A 23551-nucleotide genomic window follows, 5' to 3' on the forward strand; every position below is an offset into this window, starting at 1 on the left:
AATTAATTAATTAGTAAATTCGGCCCTGACAAATGTGATGCCCTCAGTCAAAATTTTTCTCTGGTGCCCCCTACATGACAGCTAATTAACCACTAATTACTGGGTTCAAACACAGACTGTGTCTTAGATGTATGCTTCATATATATATATATATATATATATATATATATATATATATATATATATATAAAACTAATAAAAGTGTGACAATATAAATTATGAATATGAAATATTTAAACTCAAATTTTATACATTTTTTAAAGGTTGTTTGAAAGTCAAATGTACATTTTTGTGTGTTGTGTATACATTATGTATCACTGTCTTTTTAACATTAGTCAACATGTCTTTACATCTGTCTTTTTTTTTTTTCCTCCTCCTTTCTCCTTCTTTTTCTACCCTGTCCACTACAGCGCTTCGGCCTTTTGACATGATGGCATATAGCCTCTTCCAGTTTGGACCAGGTATGAGATGGCTTTAAAATACTTTCTGAAAACCGTTTTTTTTTTTTTATAAAATATTTTTCTTTGGAAATAATGCTAATAAAAACACATCAAGTAGAATAAATGGTGAAAACTGGCCCACCTTTACTTCTAAGATCATCATGTCTGTCAATCAATCATTTTCCCACAAGTGGAACTTTCTGTGCAGGCTTTCTGCATGGGCAGGACTTTATACATGGGTAAATCTCCAAAAGCTTCTCAGAGATTCCTGTGAGGAGATAAAGAATGCAATTATTTAGATTTTAAAAGTGTTTTTAAAAAACATGTTTCACTGTTTCAACAGCCAGAATGAAATATGTAAATCCTGACAAATACAATGCAGTCATTCCCACCAGTTATGGCTGGGTTACTTCAACCTTAAAAGTTCTAACGTAATGTTTGAAGGCTGCTGGTGCTGTACTGTTCTGAGGAACCATCCATCATCTATATCTGCTTACTCCAATCACGGGCCACAGGGGGGAGCCTATCCCAGCAGTCCTCGGGCATGAGGCAGAGTACAACCTGGACATGATGCTAGTCTATGGCAGGGCCACATACAGACAGACAAACTCAACCACACACCTACTGTCAATGTATAGAAACATCCAGAAAGTATTCACAGCACTTCCCTTTTTCCACATTTTGTTATGTTCCAGCCTTATTCCAAAATGGAGTAAATTCATTTTTCCCTCAAAATTCTACTCACAAGACCCCATAATGACAACATGAAAAAAGTTTTTTTTTTTGTTTTTTTTTGGCAAATTTATGAAAAATAAAAAACTAAGAAATCACATGTACATAAGTATTCACAGCCTTTTGTCAACACTTTGTTGATGCACCTTTGGCAGCAATTACAGTCTCAAGTCTAGTGCAAAGGATTCTGGGAGCATTGTAATGATAAATAAATGTTTATTTGTTGTGTTATTTGAGAATGTTTTAAGCTGGTTCTTGTGGTGAGCTTGTTAAAGCTGTGTAGAATGGTGATTGTGATGTCAAAATGAAGTACAGTAGCATCATTTGGCACCATGAGTGTTATTAAGAATGGTTGTGAACAAAAACTACTTAAGGAGTTATTCACACCACCTTGTCCTGTTGAAAAATGTTGCCTGTGAATCCTTAGTTTATGATTTTAAAAATGCTCTATAAGTTTAAATGTCTTTAAAGAAGTATGTACTTATCAGATCTTTCTCCAATATATAACATTAAATGCTTGAGTAATAGTGTCAAAATAATTGAACAAAATAATAATGATAATAAAAGCCAAAGGAACAAAAGTATCATGTTATTTATGGCACTCCCTATAAATCCTTGTCACCCGTAACATTTCTCTATAGCACCTAAGCGACGGACAAGCTCTGAAGTCAACTAATTGAGAATAACAGTGTAGATGAAGTGGCTTTTCCAATGGCACAGACAAGTAGCAAAATTTGGAAATTAATTATTTGCATCTGCATACAAACGCATAGGGATTTTTGCCTTCCACTTTGACAGAATTCATATACAGTGTGGAAAATAAGTATTTGAACACCCTGCGATTTTGCAAGTTCTCCCACTTAGTAATCATGGAGGGGTCTGAAATTTTCATCTTAGGTGCATGTCCACTGTGAGAGACTTAATCTAAAAAAAAAAATCCGGAAATCACAATGTATGATTTCTTAAATAATTTATTTGTATGTTACTGCTGCAAATAAGTATTTCAACACCTGTGAAAATCAATGTTAATATTTGGTACAGTAGCCTTTGTTTGAAATTACAGAGATCAAACGTTTTCTGTAGTTTTTCACCAGGTTTGCACACACTGCAGCAGCGATTTTGGTCCACTCCTCCATACAGATCTTCTCTAGATCTTTCAGGTCTGGCGTTTCAGCTCCCTCCAAAGATTTTCTATTGAGTTCAGGTCTGGAAACTGGCCAGGCCACTCCAGGACCTTGAAATACTTCTTCCTCCTGAGTTGCCCTGGCTGTGTATTTGGGGTCATTGTCATGCTGGAAGACCCAGCCATGACCCATGTTCAATGCTCTTACTGAGGGAAGGAGGTTGTTTGCCAAAATCTCACAATACATGACTCCATCCATCCTCCCTTCAATACGGTGCAGTCGTCCTGTCCTTTTTGCAGAAGAGCACCCCCAGAGTATGATGTTTCCACCCCATGCTTCAAGGTTGGGATGGTTTTCTTGGGGTTGTTCTTATTCTCTAAACATGGTAAGTGGAGTTGATTCCATAAAGCTCTAGTCTGGTCTCATCTGACCATATGACCTTCTCCCATGCCTCCTCTGGATCATCCAGATGGTCACTGGTGAACTTCAAACGGGCCCGGACATGTGCTGGCTTGAGCAGGGGGGCCTTGCTGCCCTGCAGGATTTTAAACCATGACAGTATCACGTGTTACTAATGTAATCTTTGTGACTGTGGTCCCAGCTCTCTTCAGGTCATTGACCAGGTCCTCCGGTGTAGTTCTGAGCTTTCTCAGAATCATCCTTACCCCACAAAGTGAGATCTTGCATGGAATCCCAGACCGAGGAAGATTGACAGTCATCTTGTGTTTCTTCCACTTTCTAATAAATAATCATAACAGTTCTTGTCTTCTACCAAGCTGCTTGCCTGTTGTCCTATAGTCCATCCCAGCCTTGTGCAGGTCTACAGTTTTGTCCCTGGTGTCCTTAGACAGCTCTTTGGTCTTAGCTATGGTGGACAGGTTGGAGTGTGATTGATTGAGTGTGTGAACAGGTGTCTTTTATACAGGTAACAAGTTCAAACAGGTGCAATGAATACAGGTAAAGAGTGCAGAATAAGAGGGCTTCTTAAAGAAAAATTAACAGGTCTGTGAGAGCCAGAATTCTTGCTGGTCGGTAGGGGATCAAATACATCAGTTTACAGAAAGTCAACTCTTTCGATACAGAAGAAACTTTTCTTGATCAGTTACTTGCATTGAAATGTGGATATTTGTACAATATGCAGTACATTCAAACCAAAGCTGCTGTCAGAATTGTCGATGTTGGAGTGGTACAAAGTTCACAGTGTTTATTAATGCTTCCATTTCATATTGGACAAACAGCGTTAGCCTTGGTGGCCACTAGACCTTGGCCTTGCAAATAAAAGAAACTGACAAACAAGCTAAATTCAAACTTCATGTCATTACTTTAACCACACATATGTCTTCCTCTTCTTCTTTTGGCTGCTCCCGTTAGGGGTCGCCACAGCAAATCAATCGTTTCTATTTCACCCTGTCTTCTGTGTCTTCCTCTGTCTCACCAACCACCTGCATGTCCTCCCTCAGCACATCCATAAACCTCCTCTTTGGCCTCCCTCTTCTCCTCCTGTCTGGTGGCTCCATCCTCAGCATCCTTCTTCCTATATACCCTGGATCCCTCCTCTGCGCATGTCCAAACCACCTCAATCTCCCTTCTCTTACTTTTTCTCCAAACTGTCCCACCTGAGTTGTCTCTCTGATATGTTCATTCCTTTTTCTTTTTTTTTTTTACCTTTTTTTTTTTTTTTTACTGTTTTCTAACATACAACTTTCAGACATAAACACCCCTAAGGCTCATAAAATATAAAGTTATATTCATTCCTAATCTTCTCTATTCTCTTCACTCCCAAAGAGAAGAACTCCCTTTATATAGCACCCCTTGGGCACATATTACGATGTTTTGGGATTACCTTTCACTGCTATGCTGATAATACTGAGTTATACATTACTGCTGGTAATCTCGTTCACATAAAATCCTTAGAAGATTGCCTTGCATCAGTGAGAAGTTGGATGTCTAGAAACGTCCTACTTTTAAACTCCGATAAGACTGAAATGATGGTTCTTGGTCCAGTGAGACATCTGCATCAATTTGACCAGTTAACGCTCAGCCTAGCCTCGTGTGTCATACATCACACTGACAAAGTGAGGAACCTTGGGGTCATTTTTGATCCTACATTGTCCTGTGACCTCCACATTAGAAATATTACGAGGACTGCTTTCTTCAACCTGCGAAATATAGCAAAGATTTGTCCCATCCTGTCTATGGCTGATGCTGAGACCCTGATCCATGCGTTTATCTCTTCTAGACCGGACTACTTCAATGTTCTATTTTCTGGTTTACCGCAGTCCAGCATTAGGAGTCTCCAATTGGTTCAAAATGCTGCAGCCAGACTTCTGACATGAAGCAGAAAGTTCGACCACATTACATTGGCATCCCTTCACTGGCTTCCTGTTCCAGTGAGATCAGATTTTAAGGTTCTGCTGCTAGTCTATAAAATTGTTCATGGACTGGCACCTCCCTACCTAGCTGACCTAGTTAAACCTTACGTACTGGCCCGGGCTTTGCGTTCTCAGGGTGCAGGACTACTTTGTGTCCCTAAGGTGAATAAGAAGTCTGCGGGTCACAGAGCTTTCTCTTATCAAGCCCCTGTTCTGTGGAATGATCTCCCTGCGTCAATAAAACAGTCAGATTCTGTGGAGAATTTCAAGTCCAGACTTAAGACACACTTATTTTCCCTTTCGTATAGCTAGCATACTGGTATAGGTTTGTTTTACGCTTTTTATTGTTTTACTTAATTTTGTTAGTAAACGGAGTGTGCCATGGACTCAACTTTACCTAAATTCTGGGTCTTTTAGTGAAGCTTAGGGCTAGTGGCCGGCGATCACCTCAGTATTTCTTCTGTTTTTCTTATTGATTAATGCTGGCAAATTATACAGTATTTCTTGTCTTTCTGATGCCTGAGTCTGTTTTTTCTCTCTGTTTAAGGTGCAGCTGCATCCAGAGATGGGAGTTGTATTGCTGGCGACACTCATGTCCTGTGCACCAATTGCATTTCCTGTATATTCGTTTTGTGAATTGTTCTGTGAATTGCTCTGTAATTTATGTCTGTAGCATGGCCCAAGCAGAGGGCCACCCCTTTGAGTCTGGTCTGCTTGAGGTTTCTTCCTCAGAGGGAGTTTTTCCTTACCACTGTTGCTCTGAGGGTTATTAAGGTTAGACCTTACTTGTGTGAAGCACCTTGAGGCAACTCTGTTGTGATTTGGCGCTATATAAATGAATATAAATTGAAATAGAATTGCAACATCTTCAGCTCTGCCTCCTGCCTTTTTGTTAGTGCCACTGTGTCTAAGCCGTACGATATAGCTGGTCTCAATATTGTCTTATACATTTTCCCCTTCACTCTTGCAGATATTCTTCAGTTACAAATCCCTCCTGCTACCTTTTTCCACCCACTCCACCCTGCCTGCAATCTGTTATTCCTACAACACATCTCACCACTGTCACACTATCCTTATACATGTCCTGCACCATCCTCACATACTTCTCTGCCACTCCAGAATTCCTCATACAATACCACAACTCTTCTCTTGGTGCCCTGTCATAAGCTTTCTCTAAATCTACAAACACATAATGCAACTCCTTCTGGCCTTCTCTATACTTCTCCATCAGTATTCTCAGAGCAAACATTGCATCTGTAGTGCTCTTTTTCCAGCATGAAACTATATTGTTTCTCACAGATCTCGACCTGTTTTTAAGTCTAGCTTCTACTACTCTTACCACAACTTCATGCTGTGGCTGATCAGCTTAATGCCTCTATAGTTACTGCAGCTTTGCACATCACCCTTGTTCTTAAAAATAGGAACTAGCACACTTTGTCTCTACTTCTCAGGCATCCTCTCACTTTCCAAGATTTTATTAAAAATCTGGTGAGAAACTCCACTGCCATCTCTCCTAGACATTCCCATGCCTCCACTGGAATGTCATCTGAACTGACTGCCATTCCACTCTTCATAGCTGCCCTCACCTCATCTTTACAAATGTTGTGCACTTCCTGATTTACTCTCTCCACCTCATCCAGCCTTTTTTCTCTTTCATTAACAACACATATGTTAAGATAAAACACCTGCTCTTAATTTTCACCATTCATGTAATGATGAATTTATTTACCCAGATATATTCTAACAGAGAGGTATTTATAGTATATTCCATCCATTTTCTAAATCTTGTTATGCCAGTAAATGGTCACCAGGGGCTGAGGCCTAACCCAGCGGTCATTATGCGAGAGGCAGGGTACATCCTGGACAGGCCACCACTCACTCACACCTACGGCCAATTTCAAGTCACCAATTTACCTAACCTACGTATTTTTGGAAGTGTGAGGAAGCTGGAGCAACCAGAGGGAACCCATGCAAACATGGGGAGAACATGCAAACTCCACACAGAAAGGACCAGGTTAGAAGTGAACTTCAGAGTGCTAAGCACTCAGCTGCTGTGCTGCTTGTATTCACAGTATATTAAATAAACAAAACAAATTGTGTATTCTATTCATTCTATTCAATAGATTAATTTCCCTGACGCAACTCTCTATCTATCTATCTATCTATCTATCTATCTATCTATCTATCTATCTATCTATCTATCTATCTATCTATCTATCTATCTATCTATCTATCTATCTATCTATCTATCTATCTATCTATCTATCTATCTATCTATCTATCTATCTATCTATCAACTACATTTATATACTCAACAAAAATATAAACGCAACACTTTTGGTTTTGCTCCCATTTTGTATGAGATGAACTCAAAGATCTAAAACTTTTTCCACATACACAATATCACCATTTCCCTCAAATATTGTTCACAAACCAGTCGAAATCTGTGATAGTGAGCACTTCTCCTTTGCTGAGATAATCCATCCCACCTCACAGGTGTGCCATATCAAGATGCTGATTAGACACCATGATTAGTGCACAGGTGTGCCTCAGACTGCCCACAATAAAAGGCCACTCTGAAAGGTGCAGTTTTATCACACAGCACAATGCCACAGATGTCGCAAGATTTGAGGGAGTGTGCAATTGGCATGCTGACAGCAGAAATGTCAACCAGAGCTGTTGCTCGTGTATTGAATGCTCATTTCTCTACCATAAGCCGTCTCCAAAGGCGTTTCAGAGAATTTGGCAGTACATCCAACCAGCCTCACAACCGCAGACCACGTGTAACCACACCAGCCCAGGACCTCCACATCCAGCATGTTCACCTCCAAGATCGTCTGAGACCAGTCACTCGGACAGCTGCTGAAACAATCGGTTTGCATAACCAAAGAATTTCTGCACAAACTGTCAGAAACCGTCTCAGGGAAGCTCATCTGCATGCTCGTCGTCCTCATCGGGGTCTCGACCTGACTCCAGTTCGTCGTCGTAACCGACTTGAGTGGGCAAATGCTCACATTCGCTGGCGTTTGGCACGTTGGAGAGGTGTTCTCTTCACGGATGATGCGAAGGAGATGTGTTGCACTGCATGAGGCAAATGGTGGTCACACCAGATACTGACTGGTATCCCCCCCCAATAAAACAAAACTGCACCTTTCAGAGTGGCCTTTTATTGTGGGCAGTCTAAGGCACACCTGTGCACTAATCATGGTGTCTAATCAGCATCTTGATATGGCACACCTGTGAGGTGGGATGGATTATCTCAGCAAAGGAGAACTGCTCACTATCACAGATTTCAACTGGTTTGTGAACAATATTTGAGGGAAATGGTGATATTGTGTATGTGGAAAAAGTTTTAGATCTTTGAGTTCATCTCATACAAAATGGGAGCAAAACCAAAAGTGTTGCGTTTATATTTTTGTTGAGTATTCTTGAGGTAAGACCGTGTTCTGTGTCTTTCAATTGTAAAAGCCAACTTTTAAATAGTTTTCATTCCCTCCGTATGATTTTTTCTTGAATTTGATAGAAACATAATTTGTAATGAAAGCACTCCAGACTGATTTTAGCTGGACTACATCATGCAGTGATTAGCTTCAAGGATATCAAAAATATTTACTTGGAACGTCGTCTAATGGCAATCAGCCCTCACACAGCTGTAATAAATAAAATTCCCATTTGAATTACTTTTTGTTGTACTTCTTAATAAGCAGCTTTTGATACAACCAACAGTGTGGCAACTCATCCACAGAGATCCAGTGAGGAGACCACAATTCCACTTGCTGCCCCCCGATGGGGATGGCACCTACAACCACACCAGTCTCCAGCTTCATGTGGTTTGGAACTGGGTAAAGGTTTTGTTGCAGTAACTGGGGTAGCAATGCTGATTGGAAAAAAAACCTCATCTGAAAGATTAATCAAATGCATTTTTTTTTATTGGTGGGAGGAAAGTCATGCAGATAAATCCCACTCAGAAGAAAAGCCCTACACCCGGGTGGGCAACAGTGCCACAACGTGATCATGACAGAGTAGATTTTCATTGCAAATTATCACATCAGCAGATAGTTTTACTGATGAGCTCCTCTTCTCCAAGTAAAGTCCTGATCATCTGTGAAATCAACTGCTGAGGTGATTGGTACCACAGAAAGCCTGCAACATCTTGACAGTTCATGCCCTCATCTAATCTAGGTCTTATTCCAAACCTGCTTCTGAAGATGTCAAATTATGCAACCTTTCTAAGGCCTGCAGACGCTGAAGGTTATCACTGGCATCTGTGCTGAAGGCAACCTTCAGGATCTGTACATCACATGCAGTGAAATGGATTTTCTATTCCTACACAAATTACTGTCTTGATGTAAATATGACTCCAACTCATCCTATCCTGAAACCTTCTGAACAACTATAATTGCACTAATAAGACAAGTATTGGCTGCTCCCATTCACTCGGGGTGACCACAGTGGATCTGGTATGGATCTGCATTAATTACTCCATTTCCCCCATAAATCTACATTTAAATGTGTGTCTCCACCAACATGTCAACAAAGAATTTATTACTTTTGGCTTTTCCTAGTTTTGCTCAGGGTTGGGTTAACATTATGGATCTACATGTTGATTTGCCACCATTTTTTATGCTGGATGCCGCAACTCTACCTATACCAGGAAAGTGGGGCATTGATGGCCTCAAACCCAGGACCTTATCATTGGGAGCTGAAACATCAATCTACTTTTGCTAAATGAGTCTGACAAATGGTCTTTTTGGATTTCAGTATTTCATGAAGTGAGAAAAACAGGTTGAGCATAAATAGAAAGGTCAGAGAATTTGAGTCTGGGATGTCCTAGAGCAAGAAACTCCAAACTGCTTCTGAAGCTCACAAAAGCTATGTGGCCTTGCTATGTGAATGTGATTACAAGTCAATTTGGGTACAAGTGCCTACCAAAGGTATTAAAGGTGATCACATGTCCATATGGTATCTTGCACTCTAGCCTCCTTCAAGCCCAACAAGACTAGAGTCACAGGATCGGCCATTTGTATTTTGTAAATTTATAAAAGCTCTTGTTCATACTTGTTTGATGAGTTAGATTAAAATGTTTCTTACCTTCTGACTTAAAGTTGTATCATTGTCATCACGGCTATACAGGAAAGAGGTTATCATCTTAGGAAAACTATTTCATTCTTATTATATTACAATCTTGGGCCAACTATAGCCACTATGGTTAATTTCAAGTAAGCAATATACGAGAAAAAGTTGGATGATTTGCAGAAAGCTATCCACAAATGTGTCTTAATTTGAAATTGATCATACATCTTGTGCTGAATGCAAGGTAAGACCCTATGGGGAAAGTTCCAGTACCTGCAGGGGACGTACTGTTGGCAGTTGGGAGCAACCACAAGCCGAGATGCTTTCGAAGTCACATAAAACCAACAAGTTAATCATGAGCAAAGGCAGTGTCTGGAGTGGTATCTCTCTAACTTACCGAGGTTGGTTTCCCAGTAGCTAAGTCATCTTTGTTGGGGGTGCCCTGTGTGCCTGCATCCCTGTAACACTGCAGGGCCCCCAAAAGTGGTGCAGGGCTACTGGAGTTGGTGGGTGAGTTGAGATGGTAGTACTCTGGGTCCCACTGCACTGCAAGGTGCACATGAAGATAATGAAGTATAAGTTTGATCATGATCCATGAAGATCTTGTGGAGTTCTCCTTTAGGTTTCAGTGGCTCTGCTCCCCACATTCAAACAAATCGGAGTACCAAGTTTCACCTTGACACACAAAGTCTTTCTCAAGATATTGCATACATATGCTTTTCAAAATCCCCCCCAGGTGGCCATGCCCAATGCTGAACAAGTCTGAGATTTTAGTGAGGTCACCTTGTGCACTAAGCTTCACCTTCATATGCAAATTCTTGCGGATTTTAACTGTGACCACAATCAAAATCAAAACCTGGAGTTGAACTTGTCTGAGGTCTTAGTGAGGAGATCTTACCCACCAAATGTCACCTTGATACATTGGGTTGTTGTTAAGATATTGAGTATTGGCATCAATCACAAAGACACACACACATACACACACACACACACACACACACACAAAGGTACGCATAAAGTCAAACATTTGTGAGACCTGCTCAGCCTTTGGTGACACAAACAAAAACTGATATTCACTGCGGGAAAATATGTGTTCTGATAGAAAATGTTCTGTTGATTGGAATTCCAACCTTCACCTGGCAAAGCATAATAATAACTGAGCAAATTGTTAATTGAACAATTCCAATGAGAGTAAAACTTGTGACCATGACTCAGCTCTCCCCGAACAAACTGCACACCATTTGAAAAGTTTGACTCGAGAGACTATAGGTTATTTCAACAACTCAGAATGGGGGGATTAAAAAATAAACCAATGGGTGCTGGACAAACTTTCAAAATAAAGCCATTTCTCCTAACTTTCAGTAGATTTGTGCGTTTCGGTGCATTAGGTCTGTGCGCCGGCATATAGCGGGGTAGCTGTGGGTAAATAGAGCAGCACTGCAGGATTAAGAGGCAGCAAGATTGTTAAACATGTCAACGTGTAATTGCACGATAAGGCCCTTCCGAGGAATTCATTGGCCCAGTTGCTTTCTCTATTCCGCCCTAATCTCGCCCGGCACATTCGCTCTGTGCAATCTGTCTCCATAATCTTCTGTGACAGAGCGAGCGACGAGAGCAGGCTGCTTGGTATTTTTTATTTATTTTTTTTTTAGGAAGGGTGGGGGGGCGGAGGAAATATGCAGAGGCGTGATAAAGTGACGCTAATTATCCCCATTTAGGACAGGGAGTGCAAAGGATCGGGGCTTTACGAGCAACCGAGTGTGCGCCGGAGCTGATGGCCTCCTAGTGCGGAATATATCGGTGGCTACAAGATAAGAGCCGCGGCACGGCGGAGAGATTTATGGCTCGGTCATCTGGAGGCGCGGGCGTACGCGCGTGCGCTCGCACGGCGACGGCATTGCCACGCGGCCCCCCTGTTCCACCTCAAGGTGTCATTTATTCGGGTTAAATTTGCCAGAACGCGCCTCCTTTTGGAGCCTGGCGATGCGCCGTGACGCGCTCCGCCTCTGCGCGCTTTCAGCGTTTAATCCGCATCTCTTCACATCAACAGATAAGATAGAAACAGGATGGGGTGAAACACACACACACACACACACACACACACACACACACACACACACACACACACACACACACACACACACACACACACACACACACACACACACACACACACACACACACACACACACACACACACACACACACGTGTGAGATGTTGTACCTGCTGTGTTTTCTTTTAAACTCATTCCAGACGGACTGATTGTGGACTGATTGTCAGATTAAGTGCGCGCACGGACGTTCCGGGCGCACCGCAAAGCCAAACAGGTTTAACTGAGTTTCCACGCAGGTCGTCATCAGTGTGAAATATGGCCGTTAACTATGTATTTTCAGATTGATTTTTTTAAGTAGACATAAATTTCCTTCATTTGCATGTGTAAGCATCCATTAGTAATTTGAGGCCTAAAGGCAATAAAAATATAAACGTCAAAACGAGCTGTCAAATTAATGACGTCTGATCCGACGTCTGTCGTTTTTATTATTTTCAAGAATGATTGATACTGTGAGGGATTTATCATATTGATTCAATTTGTACTTTGCTTTATGACGAGTCAACTGCAGTGCGCCTGCTCATTAAGGCGCGCCTGCGCTTTCGTTGCGCACGTTGCGCTTTAAGTGCCATTAAATCCCAAATGATTCCAAACTCTGCTTTGCGCTCTGTAAGTGCATAGTATGTCTGGATGAAGTACACCGAGGTGTTTTTCTTCCTTTGCAATCACAGACGGCTCCTAAAAGTTTCCACTCCAGCGGACAAATCGGTGACCAAATTTGGCCCCGAGCGCGCACAATTTTTTGCAGTTCACTTCTGACTCCTGCAACTTCCCAGAGTTAGAAAGCAAAAGAGGAAAATCTCCTCAGAGGCCCGAAAGGTTCAAACTGCTCAGGTGTAAAGTAATACGACACAGAGTTTTTGTGTTCATATAATTGTTAAATTTGAACATTTTTCATTCGATTATTGGTCAAATGCAGTTAAGCAAAGCCAAAGAGTTCACAAGCAATGTTATCTTATGCTGGAATTAAACTAATAACAATACAAAAATAATACATGAGTTTATTGGAACGTGTGTTACAAATATAATTTAAATAAAAACATAATATAAAACAATGTGCTGAAACAAAGCAATGCAAGATTGTCATTGAGGGAAAAGTTGGTTGAAGTTCTTTTGATTATTATTATTATTATTATTATTATTATTATTATTGTTGTTGTTGTTGTTGTTGTTATTATAAACACTACACTTGTGTCACCGTTTTCTATTTAATTAGAATTTTGTTTGTTGCCATCTCAATATGTGAGCACATTTTAAAATTTGCATTAAAGGTTGATATTTAGATTTGTGCGCTGTGACAGTATTTTTTCTTTTATAAAATCAACAGTATTTCAAATTAGTGGTCGATTTGTTCACTTGTTCTTTTTAAGCATTTAACTTTTAAAAATATAAATAAGATGTTAAAATGTAGCACAGCTGTGTCGCCTATAAACTGGTTTGAGCAAAAGAAAAAATTTCACAAATTAATATTGTCTTCATTTGACTACCATATATTACGGCATGACTAAATAAATAATATTCACGAAAAAATAAAGCCAATCCACTTTATCATCGTGGTAAAAATGAGGATGTTTGATGGCAGCAGTTCAGCATTTTTCATTTAGTCCATATTAAAATATGTAATAATGTGTAAAAATTAAAAGCTGCTGATTTCAAATAAGACATAAAGTATATAAACCATCAGCTTGGCCTGATAGACGTAAATGGTTGTAATAACAGCGGGATTTAATTTTATGACCGTAAATATGGAAAAAAAAAAAAAAAAGTTACAAAGCCCTCTGAAGTTTGAGCTCATGTCAACCAGGCCGCAGCTTTTACGCACAAACAAGCGCAAACAGACTCTAAAAGCGACTGGCCTCTGCAGCCACGATTAAAAGAACAATAATAAAAACATTTTAATTACATGACAATGTGAAAATAACCAATCTAAGACAGAGCTGTTAAGAATCAAAGCAACATAATGCGAAATTTATTCAATTCTTCAATGCAGTTTCAGGGCTTTTCGCTTTAAGAAAAGCACTTAAATTACAACAGATGTCCCTCATTCTTTGAAATATTAAAATTATTCACAATTTACAATAATTAGTGTGTTACAATAAAAAGAGATGAGACACAGACTTCTGCAAAAATAAATCAACACAAATGTTTAAGGAATGTGATTTTAAAGCACTTTCTTTTATGACACGTTATCTCTCTTTTTAATAACTTACAGGAAATTATGAGACAAATCAAAATATACCTTTTGAACCTGATGTGAGCTTCAGTTAATGGACAAAAAAAAAACAAAAAACGATAACACAATAATGTCAGCATCGTTATATAATTCCACTGGTGGCTATATTGAAAAAGCCCAGATGAAGATGACATTTACCCTTCATTTACAATATTATAAACATTCTGTACAAAATGCAGGTAGCTCTTGGAGCGGGGTTATTTAGAAAAGAGGTAAATATTTGGTAAATGTGTGTTCGTTTGCAGTTTTCAGCTTTAAATGTGCGTTAGTGGGACCGTCCCGTTCACGCCCGCCGTGGCGCTCTGGTAGTGCTGCGGGAGCGCGTGGAGTCTCTGCATGGACGGGTCCGCCGGCTCCCCGGTCGGTAAATACATGCTTATCATCTCCCTCAAGTCCCCGGGACAGGGACCCCTGGAGTGCGCGCCGCTGACCGGAGGGCTCACACTCGGCTCCGACTTCACCAGCGACCCTAACGTCCCCATGGCAGCCGAGGAGGAGACGCCGGAGCTCTGGTGCTGCGTGTAGGGGATCCCGCCGTAGCCCGACGGAGACGCGTTCATATAGCTCTGAGAGTTCGAGATGGGGCTGTACTGCAGCGCCGTCATGTCGTAGCGGTGCATGGGCTGCGGGTTGTGCGAGTGGTGGTGGTGCGAGTGGTGGTGGTGGTGCGCGCCTCCTCCCGGGTGCTGGCTGTAGGCGAGCTGCGCCTCCTGCATCATCGCCGCGGCCGCCGCGGCTGCGGCCACTTGGCCCGAGTACGCGCCGTTCGCCCAGCCGTTCATGTGCGCGTAGCCGGAGCTGGCGGAGCCGCCGTGACCCCCGGGGCTCTCTAACCTCTGCCCGACCCCTGGTGAACTCATGCCGACCCCTAAACCAACTCCACCTCCTCCGCTGGGCCCAGAAAGCAGCCCCCCGGCCAGGGAGTACTTGTCCTTCTTCAGCAGCGTCTTGGTCTTCCGTCTGGGCCGGTACTTGTAATCCGGATGCTCCTTCATGTGCATGGCGCGCAGCCGTTTCGCCTCGTCGATGAAAGGGCGCTTCTCAGCCTCGGACATCACCTTCCACTCGGCGCCCAGCCGTTTGCTGATCTCGGAGTTGTGCATTTTGGGGTTCTCCTGAGCCATCTTCCTCCGCTGGCCGCGGGACCACACCATGAACGCGTTCATCGGTCTCTTCACGCGCTCCTGGTTCGCTTTGGAGCCGTTGGTCGGCCCCGTTTGCCCCGTGGTCGAATTCGTTTGTGGACCAGGGGAATGAAGGTCAGTCTCCATCATCATGCTATACATTCACCCGGTTTGCAAACTTCACCACCAACAGAGAAAGAAAAAAAAGTCTGAAGAGATTGCGCACTGGTTCGACGGGTGCGCACAAACAAACTATTGTTCTAACCCCAAATGAGGCAAGCGCGTGATGAAAATAATCCGAAAAGTGCCTGAAATGTTCTCCAAAAGGTATTTTAGGCTGTCTTCTTGTGTTCACATCCACTGTAACAGAAGGCGCGTTTGAGCCACTTTCCCTGTCGGAGTTGAGAAGTTAGTTAAAGTGGCGGCCATATGATGCGCACTGACAGCGGTTAAATGAGCCGCAACCGTCCAATGAGACTCCAGCAGAGGGATGATTTGCGTGGCGTTTGGTCAGGTGACTCTTAGTGCTGAGAAAGAAAGAACAAGCCGGTGGAGGAGGAGGAAGAGGAGGAGGTGGAGGAGAAGGAGAAGGAGGAGGAGGAGGAGGAGGAGCGCCAACCCCACAAATAGCACACATTTGAATTTCCAAACACTCTCAAAGACTTGAACTAAACAAAAATAAATAAGAGTTGTAAGCAGCCAAAGGTAGATGCACTAAGATGATGCAACCGAAGAAGACTTTTATTTTGCGTGTAGTGAAATGCGCATCATGCACTTTGACAATGTTTTCTTGTGCGCTAATAAAGTTACCTAATAAATATGGATCACTGAATGAAAGGAGCAGGATGTGAAAGTGTGGACGCCTGTTTCTGACGTTCACAAGTTTCCTCAGAATGATGAATTATAAAACTCTAAATTGGGAGATGTTACTGCTCATATCTCACCAGAAACCTATTACAATATCCCACAATCCAGACTGTAAGTATGGCAAGATTAACATCCCTATAATGTTCACCAATATCTTCTAATTGACATGTAGGCTTCCTTATAAGACTTAATTATGACTACGTATCCTCTAAATATACCTTAGTATCAAATATCTTGTGATTACACTTAGAAGCACTTAATTATGATTTAGCATCACATAATTCTAAATGAATGTCTTGTAATTCATGTGCCTCATAATTCTGACACAGTCGTAATTATGGCTTATTAAATATTCTTATTAATTGTCACTTAGTATCTTATAATTACCACAAAATACTTGCAAATGACTTAATATTACTCAGTTGTGACTTAATATCGACTTACACATCTCACAATTATTTAACACCTAGAAATGTTTTGTTGTCGTGTAATTATGACTTCATATCTAGTAATTATATATCTCACAATTATTTCAGGATATACTAATTATGTCGCAGATACTTATACTTAATAGCAATTATGTCTCAGTATCTCAGAACGATAACGTATCTAATAATTATGTATCTCATAATTATGACTTAATAGCTAGTAATTATGTTTCAGTATCTCATAATTCTAACTTTATATCTGGTAATTATATCTCACTGTCTCATAATTACAACTTAATATATTGTAATTATGCCTCAGTATCTCATAGTTATTACTTAATAATAATTATGTCTCAGTATCATAATTATAACACAATATCTAGTAAGTACACCTCAGTGTCTCATAATTACGACTTAATATATGGTAATTATGTTCTGTAGCTCATAATGATAACTTAATATTGAGTAATTATATCACTGTTTCATAATTATGATTTGTCTTGCAATTATGTCTTAGTAGCTCATAATTATAATGCAAGATCTAGTAATTATGTCTGAATGTCTCATTATTTTGTAATTGCAACTAAGGATTTCCTAATTATGTTTCAATAAGTATAACTTCGTACCTTATAGTTACAGTTTAGTGTCTTATAATTATCTCATAATTGTGACAAAACGTCGCATAATGATTATTCAGCAAATCATAATTGAAACTATAGAACCTTTGTAAGCATGACTCTATATCTTGTATTTGTGACTCAGTATCTCAGAATTAAGACTTTATTTCAGGTCATTATGTCCTTATATCTTATAATGATGATTAAGCATTTACTAATTATGTGTAATTGTGACATAGTATCTAATGATGACTGCATCACCTAATTATGTCTTACAATTTAGTAATTATGACTTAGTGTCTCATCATTCTGACTCATTTTGTCATATTGTGACATGGTATGTCATAATAATTTGTCTCATAATTATGGCTTGGTATGTCCTAATTGTGACTTATTGTGTCTGATAATCTAATAACTGTCACTTAGTATACCAAATTTACAATTCAGTATCTCATAATTACAACTTCTGGAGCTCCTAAATATGACTTCATATGTTGTAATTATAACAAAATATCTTATAGTTATGACTCAAACTTTAATAATTATGATTAGTTATAGTTCATCATTATAATGCAGTATTTTGTCCTGTAATTGTGCCTCGGTATCTTTAACATATTTACAACTTTTGAGCTCATAATTATAATGCAATATTTCATAATTAGGACTGAATAACTCATGATATGACTCAGTGTCCTATAATTATACCTCGCTATTGTTTAATTATGACTTAGTATGTCATAGTTATGATCCAGTAATTATGGCTTACTCACACAATGATGAATACGTATATATCTAAATATGACTTAATATCTTGCAATTATAACTCGTAATTATGACTTAATACCTCATACTTATGAATAATTACCTCATCAGCATTTTGGACTGTAACTGTGACTCAGTATCTCATATTTGCAATTTAGAATCTCATTATTATAATTCAGTATCTTCTAAATGGACTCAGTATACCTCACCATCTTTTAAGTATGACTCAATTTGTTTTGGATTTTGGCATAATAACTCGTATTTTTTCCTTATTATTTTGTAGTTATGACCTCATAATTATGACTTACTCATAGCCTGTTATAATTTTGATTTAAGATGTCATAAAAATGAGAAAACGTGACTTAGTGATGAGGGTGGAGAGTGGTTGGGCATATTTTACATGTCAAAAACACGTTTTCTATGTAAATAGATCCAGCAGGTTACAAACTTCATATAGACTCACAAAATAATATTTCAAGGGCAAAGCGCCGATACCGCCGCCTGCTGGTGATGGTGAATCACAGCTTTCTCTGTATGGAGCTAAAAATGACTTTACCTGGCTCGCGCATTTAATGCTCCTTATTTAATTAATATCCAGTCAGAAACCCGGTTTGTAAATCATAAGGGAGAACGGGTCCGTGGATCCGAGTCCGCGCGCGCATATAATCCAGATTTCACAGTTGACCTCTTCTGAAAAGCCCAATCAACCTCTAATTGAAAGGGAAAACCAAATACCACTTCCCCGCGGCGAGACTAACGATTTAATCTTTCTATCGTTCCTTGCTGGTTTTTTATTTTAATTAGGCTGGTTTGAAGCGCGCGGGGCCCGCGGGAGCGGGATCAGGATCAGTCCGCTTTGGGGGGAAAAAAGGTGAACAGGATCACACGGCGGTCAGGAAACATTCCCACCGACACACGTGTGCACGGACGAGCCCACGCAGAGAGACACGAAGAGATCCCACGGAGGAATACAAGCCACATATCCTGTTACTGTAAAAAAAATTAAAAAAATAAATACTGAGAACTAAAGTTACAAGTAGAAATTGATGTTTTACTCACCAAATTATACTTAGAAATAAAATGCATGTTTGAGCCAAATTATGGTGAATATTCTTTTATTTTTATCGTGCTTTGAAGGTTTAAGTCAACCAAGTCTCGATTTTTTTAAACCTACAAACTCTCATAAATAACGTGTGATTTTCTCTTAACAAATAATGTGAACTAAAATAATAGCTATTTCTTTCTTTGACGAGCCTTTGGAAAATTGACAGCTTTGGAAAAAGCATTTTAAATATTTTAAAGGAGATCTTGTGGGAAATAATATTTATCTTCAGTTCTGTTTGGTGACACATTTGTTTGAATTTTTTTTACCAGGAGTGTTCTTTTACTTTTAATCAAAATCAGTATAAACAGAAAAATATAAAATTAATATTTAAATTTAAAGATCTTCACGATAAAACATTGACATTTTACAATTCATCAATTATTGTTATTATTATTATTGTTGTTGTTGTTGTTGAATTAAAATCCTCGGGAAGGTTCAAGGTGGCACAGAAAAGATTCGCCTTTACATCCATACTGGGACCCCGGTGGCAACTCATTTACCCAACCCAATCTCACGACAGTTCCCTGTCACCCCACATTATGTTTTTGACAAACCTCCACGCATTCAGCAACGCGATCATACGCACGGTCAAAACAAACAGCTAAACAAACTCAGGACCGAGAATACATGCGGCATTATCTCTGGCTTCCAAAGCGTCCGACGGGAGTCATGACGCCTTTTCGGCGTTGCGCTCCTGCGTTTTGGTGACGCTCAGCTCTCTTGGGTTTATGATTTTGATTTGTCACCTCCTTCACAATCACATTTCAGATAAAGTATCCACCTGAGTCAAAACAACTCGTTCCATATCTGTGTGCGTAAAACACGAGAAGATGTGGGGGGAAGAAACGAGGTAAAAATATGAACTGTAAAACGGTTTGCGTGGGCTTATTAATAATGTATCTGAGGTAGCACCTGTTTCACGGGGAGATTCTTCCAGCTCCAACCATCTGATAATCATCACCCCACCCACCGGCTTCCTGAAAATGAAAAGCAGAATCGTCGCGCGTAAAACAAAAGCGTGGTTAAAGTTCAGCATTTTAACGGCGCGTCCCGCTCACGCATTCTCCTGAATTATGACCGTGTGTGTGTGTGTGTGTGTGTGTGTGTGTGTGTGTGTGTGTGTGTGTGTGTGTGTGTGTGTGTGTGTGTGTGTGTGCGCGCGCGCCTGGGGGAGGGGGGGGGGAGAGAGAGAGAGAGAGAGAGAGAGAGAGAGAGAGAGAGAGAGAGATATCATCCGGATCCGATAAAGTCGGAGAAAGTTTCGCCGCTACGAGCAACTGGTTGTACAACTGTGCGTTCTGCGCGCAGTCAAGTCTAGGCGGAGCTCATTCCTCCCTGAAACAAGACAAGCATGCCGCAGCTAGAAAAGTGCACCGAATTGAGCACAGCAAATTCCCATATAAATATTGCCACTTAACTTAAAAAAAACTTATTTCAGTTTGCACCTTTACGCATTTATCGCTAAAAAAGATTTTGCGCACAACACTTTACCGACTAGCCGCGCATCTCTATGTTTTATATACACAAAAGCGCGCTTCTTGTAGGATAGTGTCGTATGCAAACTTACGCACATTTCCCTCCTGAGAAGGTTTCGCCCTCCACACTCATAAATCCGTCCTAAACCCTCCAAAGATCCATGTCAGACCGCAACTCCCACTAAAATCTGGCCGCTCGAGTGCCAAGGCCATCCACGCCCGGTGCCCAAAGCCACCACTGCACACACACTGAGGGGCAGAGACAAGCAGAAATGACATTTATTATACACTCTAAAACACACACACACGCGCGCGCGCACACACGGGCACACACACAATTCCAAGTTATTGTTTCTCTCAGCGAAAGGGGTTTGCTTCTAACATAATGAAGCGTCTTTTGTGTGGCGCAGAACAATACAAAACAAGTATTCTAATAAATAGCCACTTTTTTGTTGGCTCTCCACGATGAATGGCTGCAACGGCGCGCGGCGCTCTGAAAGCCAGCTGTGCCGCATTCGGAGAGGAGGGGCGAGGATTTGGTGAGGAGCCGCGCGCGCACCTCCTTTTGCCTTCTCTTGGATACTGACTCTCATTACTGATCCCGGAGTAGAAAAGGATGCAAAGGCAGGCAGCGAGGGGAGGTATAGGCTGATTTTGGAGTACTGTAATGCGTAAATGGTGAGCCCGTAGTAAACTGTGAACCCAAACAGACTGTCAGCACATGGTTCTGACAGCACGCGCACGCACAGCACCACAAACCGGTCTTAAACAGCCTCCTGTAATCGATTCTGTTTGTGTCTGTGCCACGCACTGTTAATCTAAAATTAAAATGTTGAAAAGCTGCAGCATCACAGCTGCTCAAACTGAGTTTGATCCGGATCTGAAACCAGAATTCTTTAGCATTGAGCATAATAATAATAATAATAATAATACATCTAAGGATGGCTCATGATGTTGTATACTAGTCAGTTCCTTATTCCATAACACAGAAGTCCATATATTACAAACAGTAAAAAATAATAAGTTTAAACATTAGTAATTAAAATTTTACATTTTATAGAATAATTCTGATACAGTCACTGTTAAAAAAAAATCATGCTCTTTAAAAGAATACTGAAATGCATCTAAAGAAGATTCACTTCAGATATATATATTCAACAAAAATATAAACGCAACACTTTTGGTTTTGCTCCCATTTTGTATGAGATGAACTCAAAGATCTAAAACTTTTTCCACATACACAATATCACCATTTCCCTCAAATATTGTTCACAAACCAGTCGAAATCTGTGATAGTGAGCACTTCTCCTTTGCTGAGATAATCCATCCCACCTCACAGGTGTGCCATATCAAGATGCTGATTAGACACCATGATTAGTGCACAGGTGTGCCTTAGACTGCCCACAATAAAAGGCCACTCTTAAAGGTGCAGTTTTGTTTTATTGGGGGGGATACCAGTCAGTATCTGGTGTGACCACCATTTGCCTCATGCAGTGCAACACATCTCCTTCGCATCATTCGTGAAGAGAACACCTCTCCAACGTGCCATACGCCAGCGAATGTGAGCATTTGCCCACTCAAGTCTGTTACGACGACGAACTGGAGTCAGGTCGAGACCCCGATGAGGACGACGAGCATGCAGATGAGCTTCCCTGAGACGGTTTCTGACAGTTTGTGCAGAAATTCTTTGGTTATGCAAACCGATTGTTTCAGCAGCTGTCCGAGTGGCTGGTCTCAGACGATCTTGGAGGTGAACATGCTGGATGTGGAGGTCCTGGGCTGGTGTGGTTACACGTGGTCTGCGGTTGTGAGGCTGGTTGGATGTACTGCCAAATTCTCTGAAACGCCTTTGGAGACGGCTTATGGTAGAGAAATGAACATTCAATACACGAGCAACAGCTCTGGTGGACATTCCTGCTGTCAGCATGCCAACTGCACGCTCCCTCAAATCTTGCGACATCTGTGGCATTGTGCTGTGTGATAAAACTGCACCTTTCAGAGTGGCCTTTTATTGTGGGCAGTCTAAGGCACACCTGTGCACTAATCATGGTGTCTAATCAGCATCTTGGTATGGCACACCTGTGAGGTGGGATGGATTATCTCAGCAAAGGAGAAGTGCTCACTATCACAGATTTCGACTGGTTTGTGAACAATATTTGAGGGAAATGGTGATATTGTGTATGTGGAAAAAGTTTTAGATCTTTGAGTTCATCTCATACAAAATGGGAGCAAAACCAAAAGTGTTGCGTTTATATATCACACACACACACACACACACACACACACACACACACACACACACACACACACACACACACACACACACACACACACACACACACACACACACACACACACACACACACATATGTAAAGGTTTGATTTTAATATTTGAGAAATGTTCCATAAAAGATAAGTTCACAGTTTTGGACCCTCACTCATATTAAACCATTTTTAGTAATCAAGTCCTCTGAGTGCTCTGCTCAGCCTCAACAACTGAATCACTTGGGGGGGGGGGGGGTCCTTTTTTCCCCCACAAATGTCTGAAAAGGAAATACATGAATATGGCACCAGAGCTTGAATTTAATTCGCATCACGTTCTTCAGAACTGTACAATTACACAGCGTATAGTAATTATCGTGTTCTTGCTTTTTGTGATTCCTTATAATGTTATCATATTATTTACAAAGTGGTTGCATGCATAATGTAAACCTGAACATCCACCATTGTTGCACTGTAAACCCGAACAAGTTAGCAGAACTCAAAAATATTGAAGCAATCAATTGCCACAAAATCTCCAGAACTTAAAAGTTTTGATTACATGCTACTTGTACCTCATGATTACAATTAAAAAGTGGTCATTAAGTAAAAGTAAGTCCTTTTGGCTGCACCCTTGTTTTTCACTCGGGGTCACTAGCTGGCCATATTTCTTCAGGTCAAGTGATTCATAAGTAAGTTTTAAGTGTTATTTCATTAGTATTTTTTAGCTTGCAGTAGATTTTTGTAATCTTCTACTTTGGTTGCCCCTTCGCTCTCATTCATTCATTGTTAAAGTCATTTTTTAAAAAGAGATTTCTTGCAAAAGGAA

At 40.6% G+C, this 23551-nt stretch overlaps 1 protein-coding gene and 1 long non-coding RNA gene across 2 annotated transcripts; both read right to left on the reverse strand.

Annotated features, from left to right (window-relative positions):
• Positions 1-675: 675 nt before the first annotated feature.
• On the reverse strand, positions 676-20794 carry LOC117524638. Its single transcript, XR_004564814.1, has 2 exons — positions 20556-20794; positions 676-708 (listed from the first exon to the last, which is right to left on the reverse strand). It is a non-coding gene; the product is annotated as an uncharacterized LOC117524638 (long non-coding RNA).
• On the reverse strand, positions 14205-15430 carry sox1a (SRY-box transcription factor 1a). Its single transcript, XM_034186455.1, has one exon. The coding sequence runs from the start codon at positions 15369-15371 to the stop codon at positions 14340-14342; it is 1032 nt and encodes a 343-aa protein (XP_034042346.1). The 5' UTR covers positions 15372-15430; the 3' UTR covers positions 14205-14339.
• Positions 20795-23551: the final 2757 nt, after the last annotated feature.

Source organism: Thalassophryne amazonica, chromosome 14, assembly GCF_902500255.1.
Source record: "Thalassophryne amazonica chromosome 14, fThaAma1.1, whole genome shotgun sequence".
Lineage (NCBI taxonomy): Eukaryota > Metazoa > Chordata > Actinopteri > Batrachoidiformes > Batrachoididae > Thalassophryne > Thalassophryne amazonica.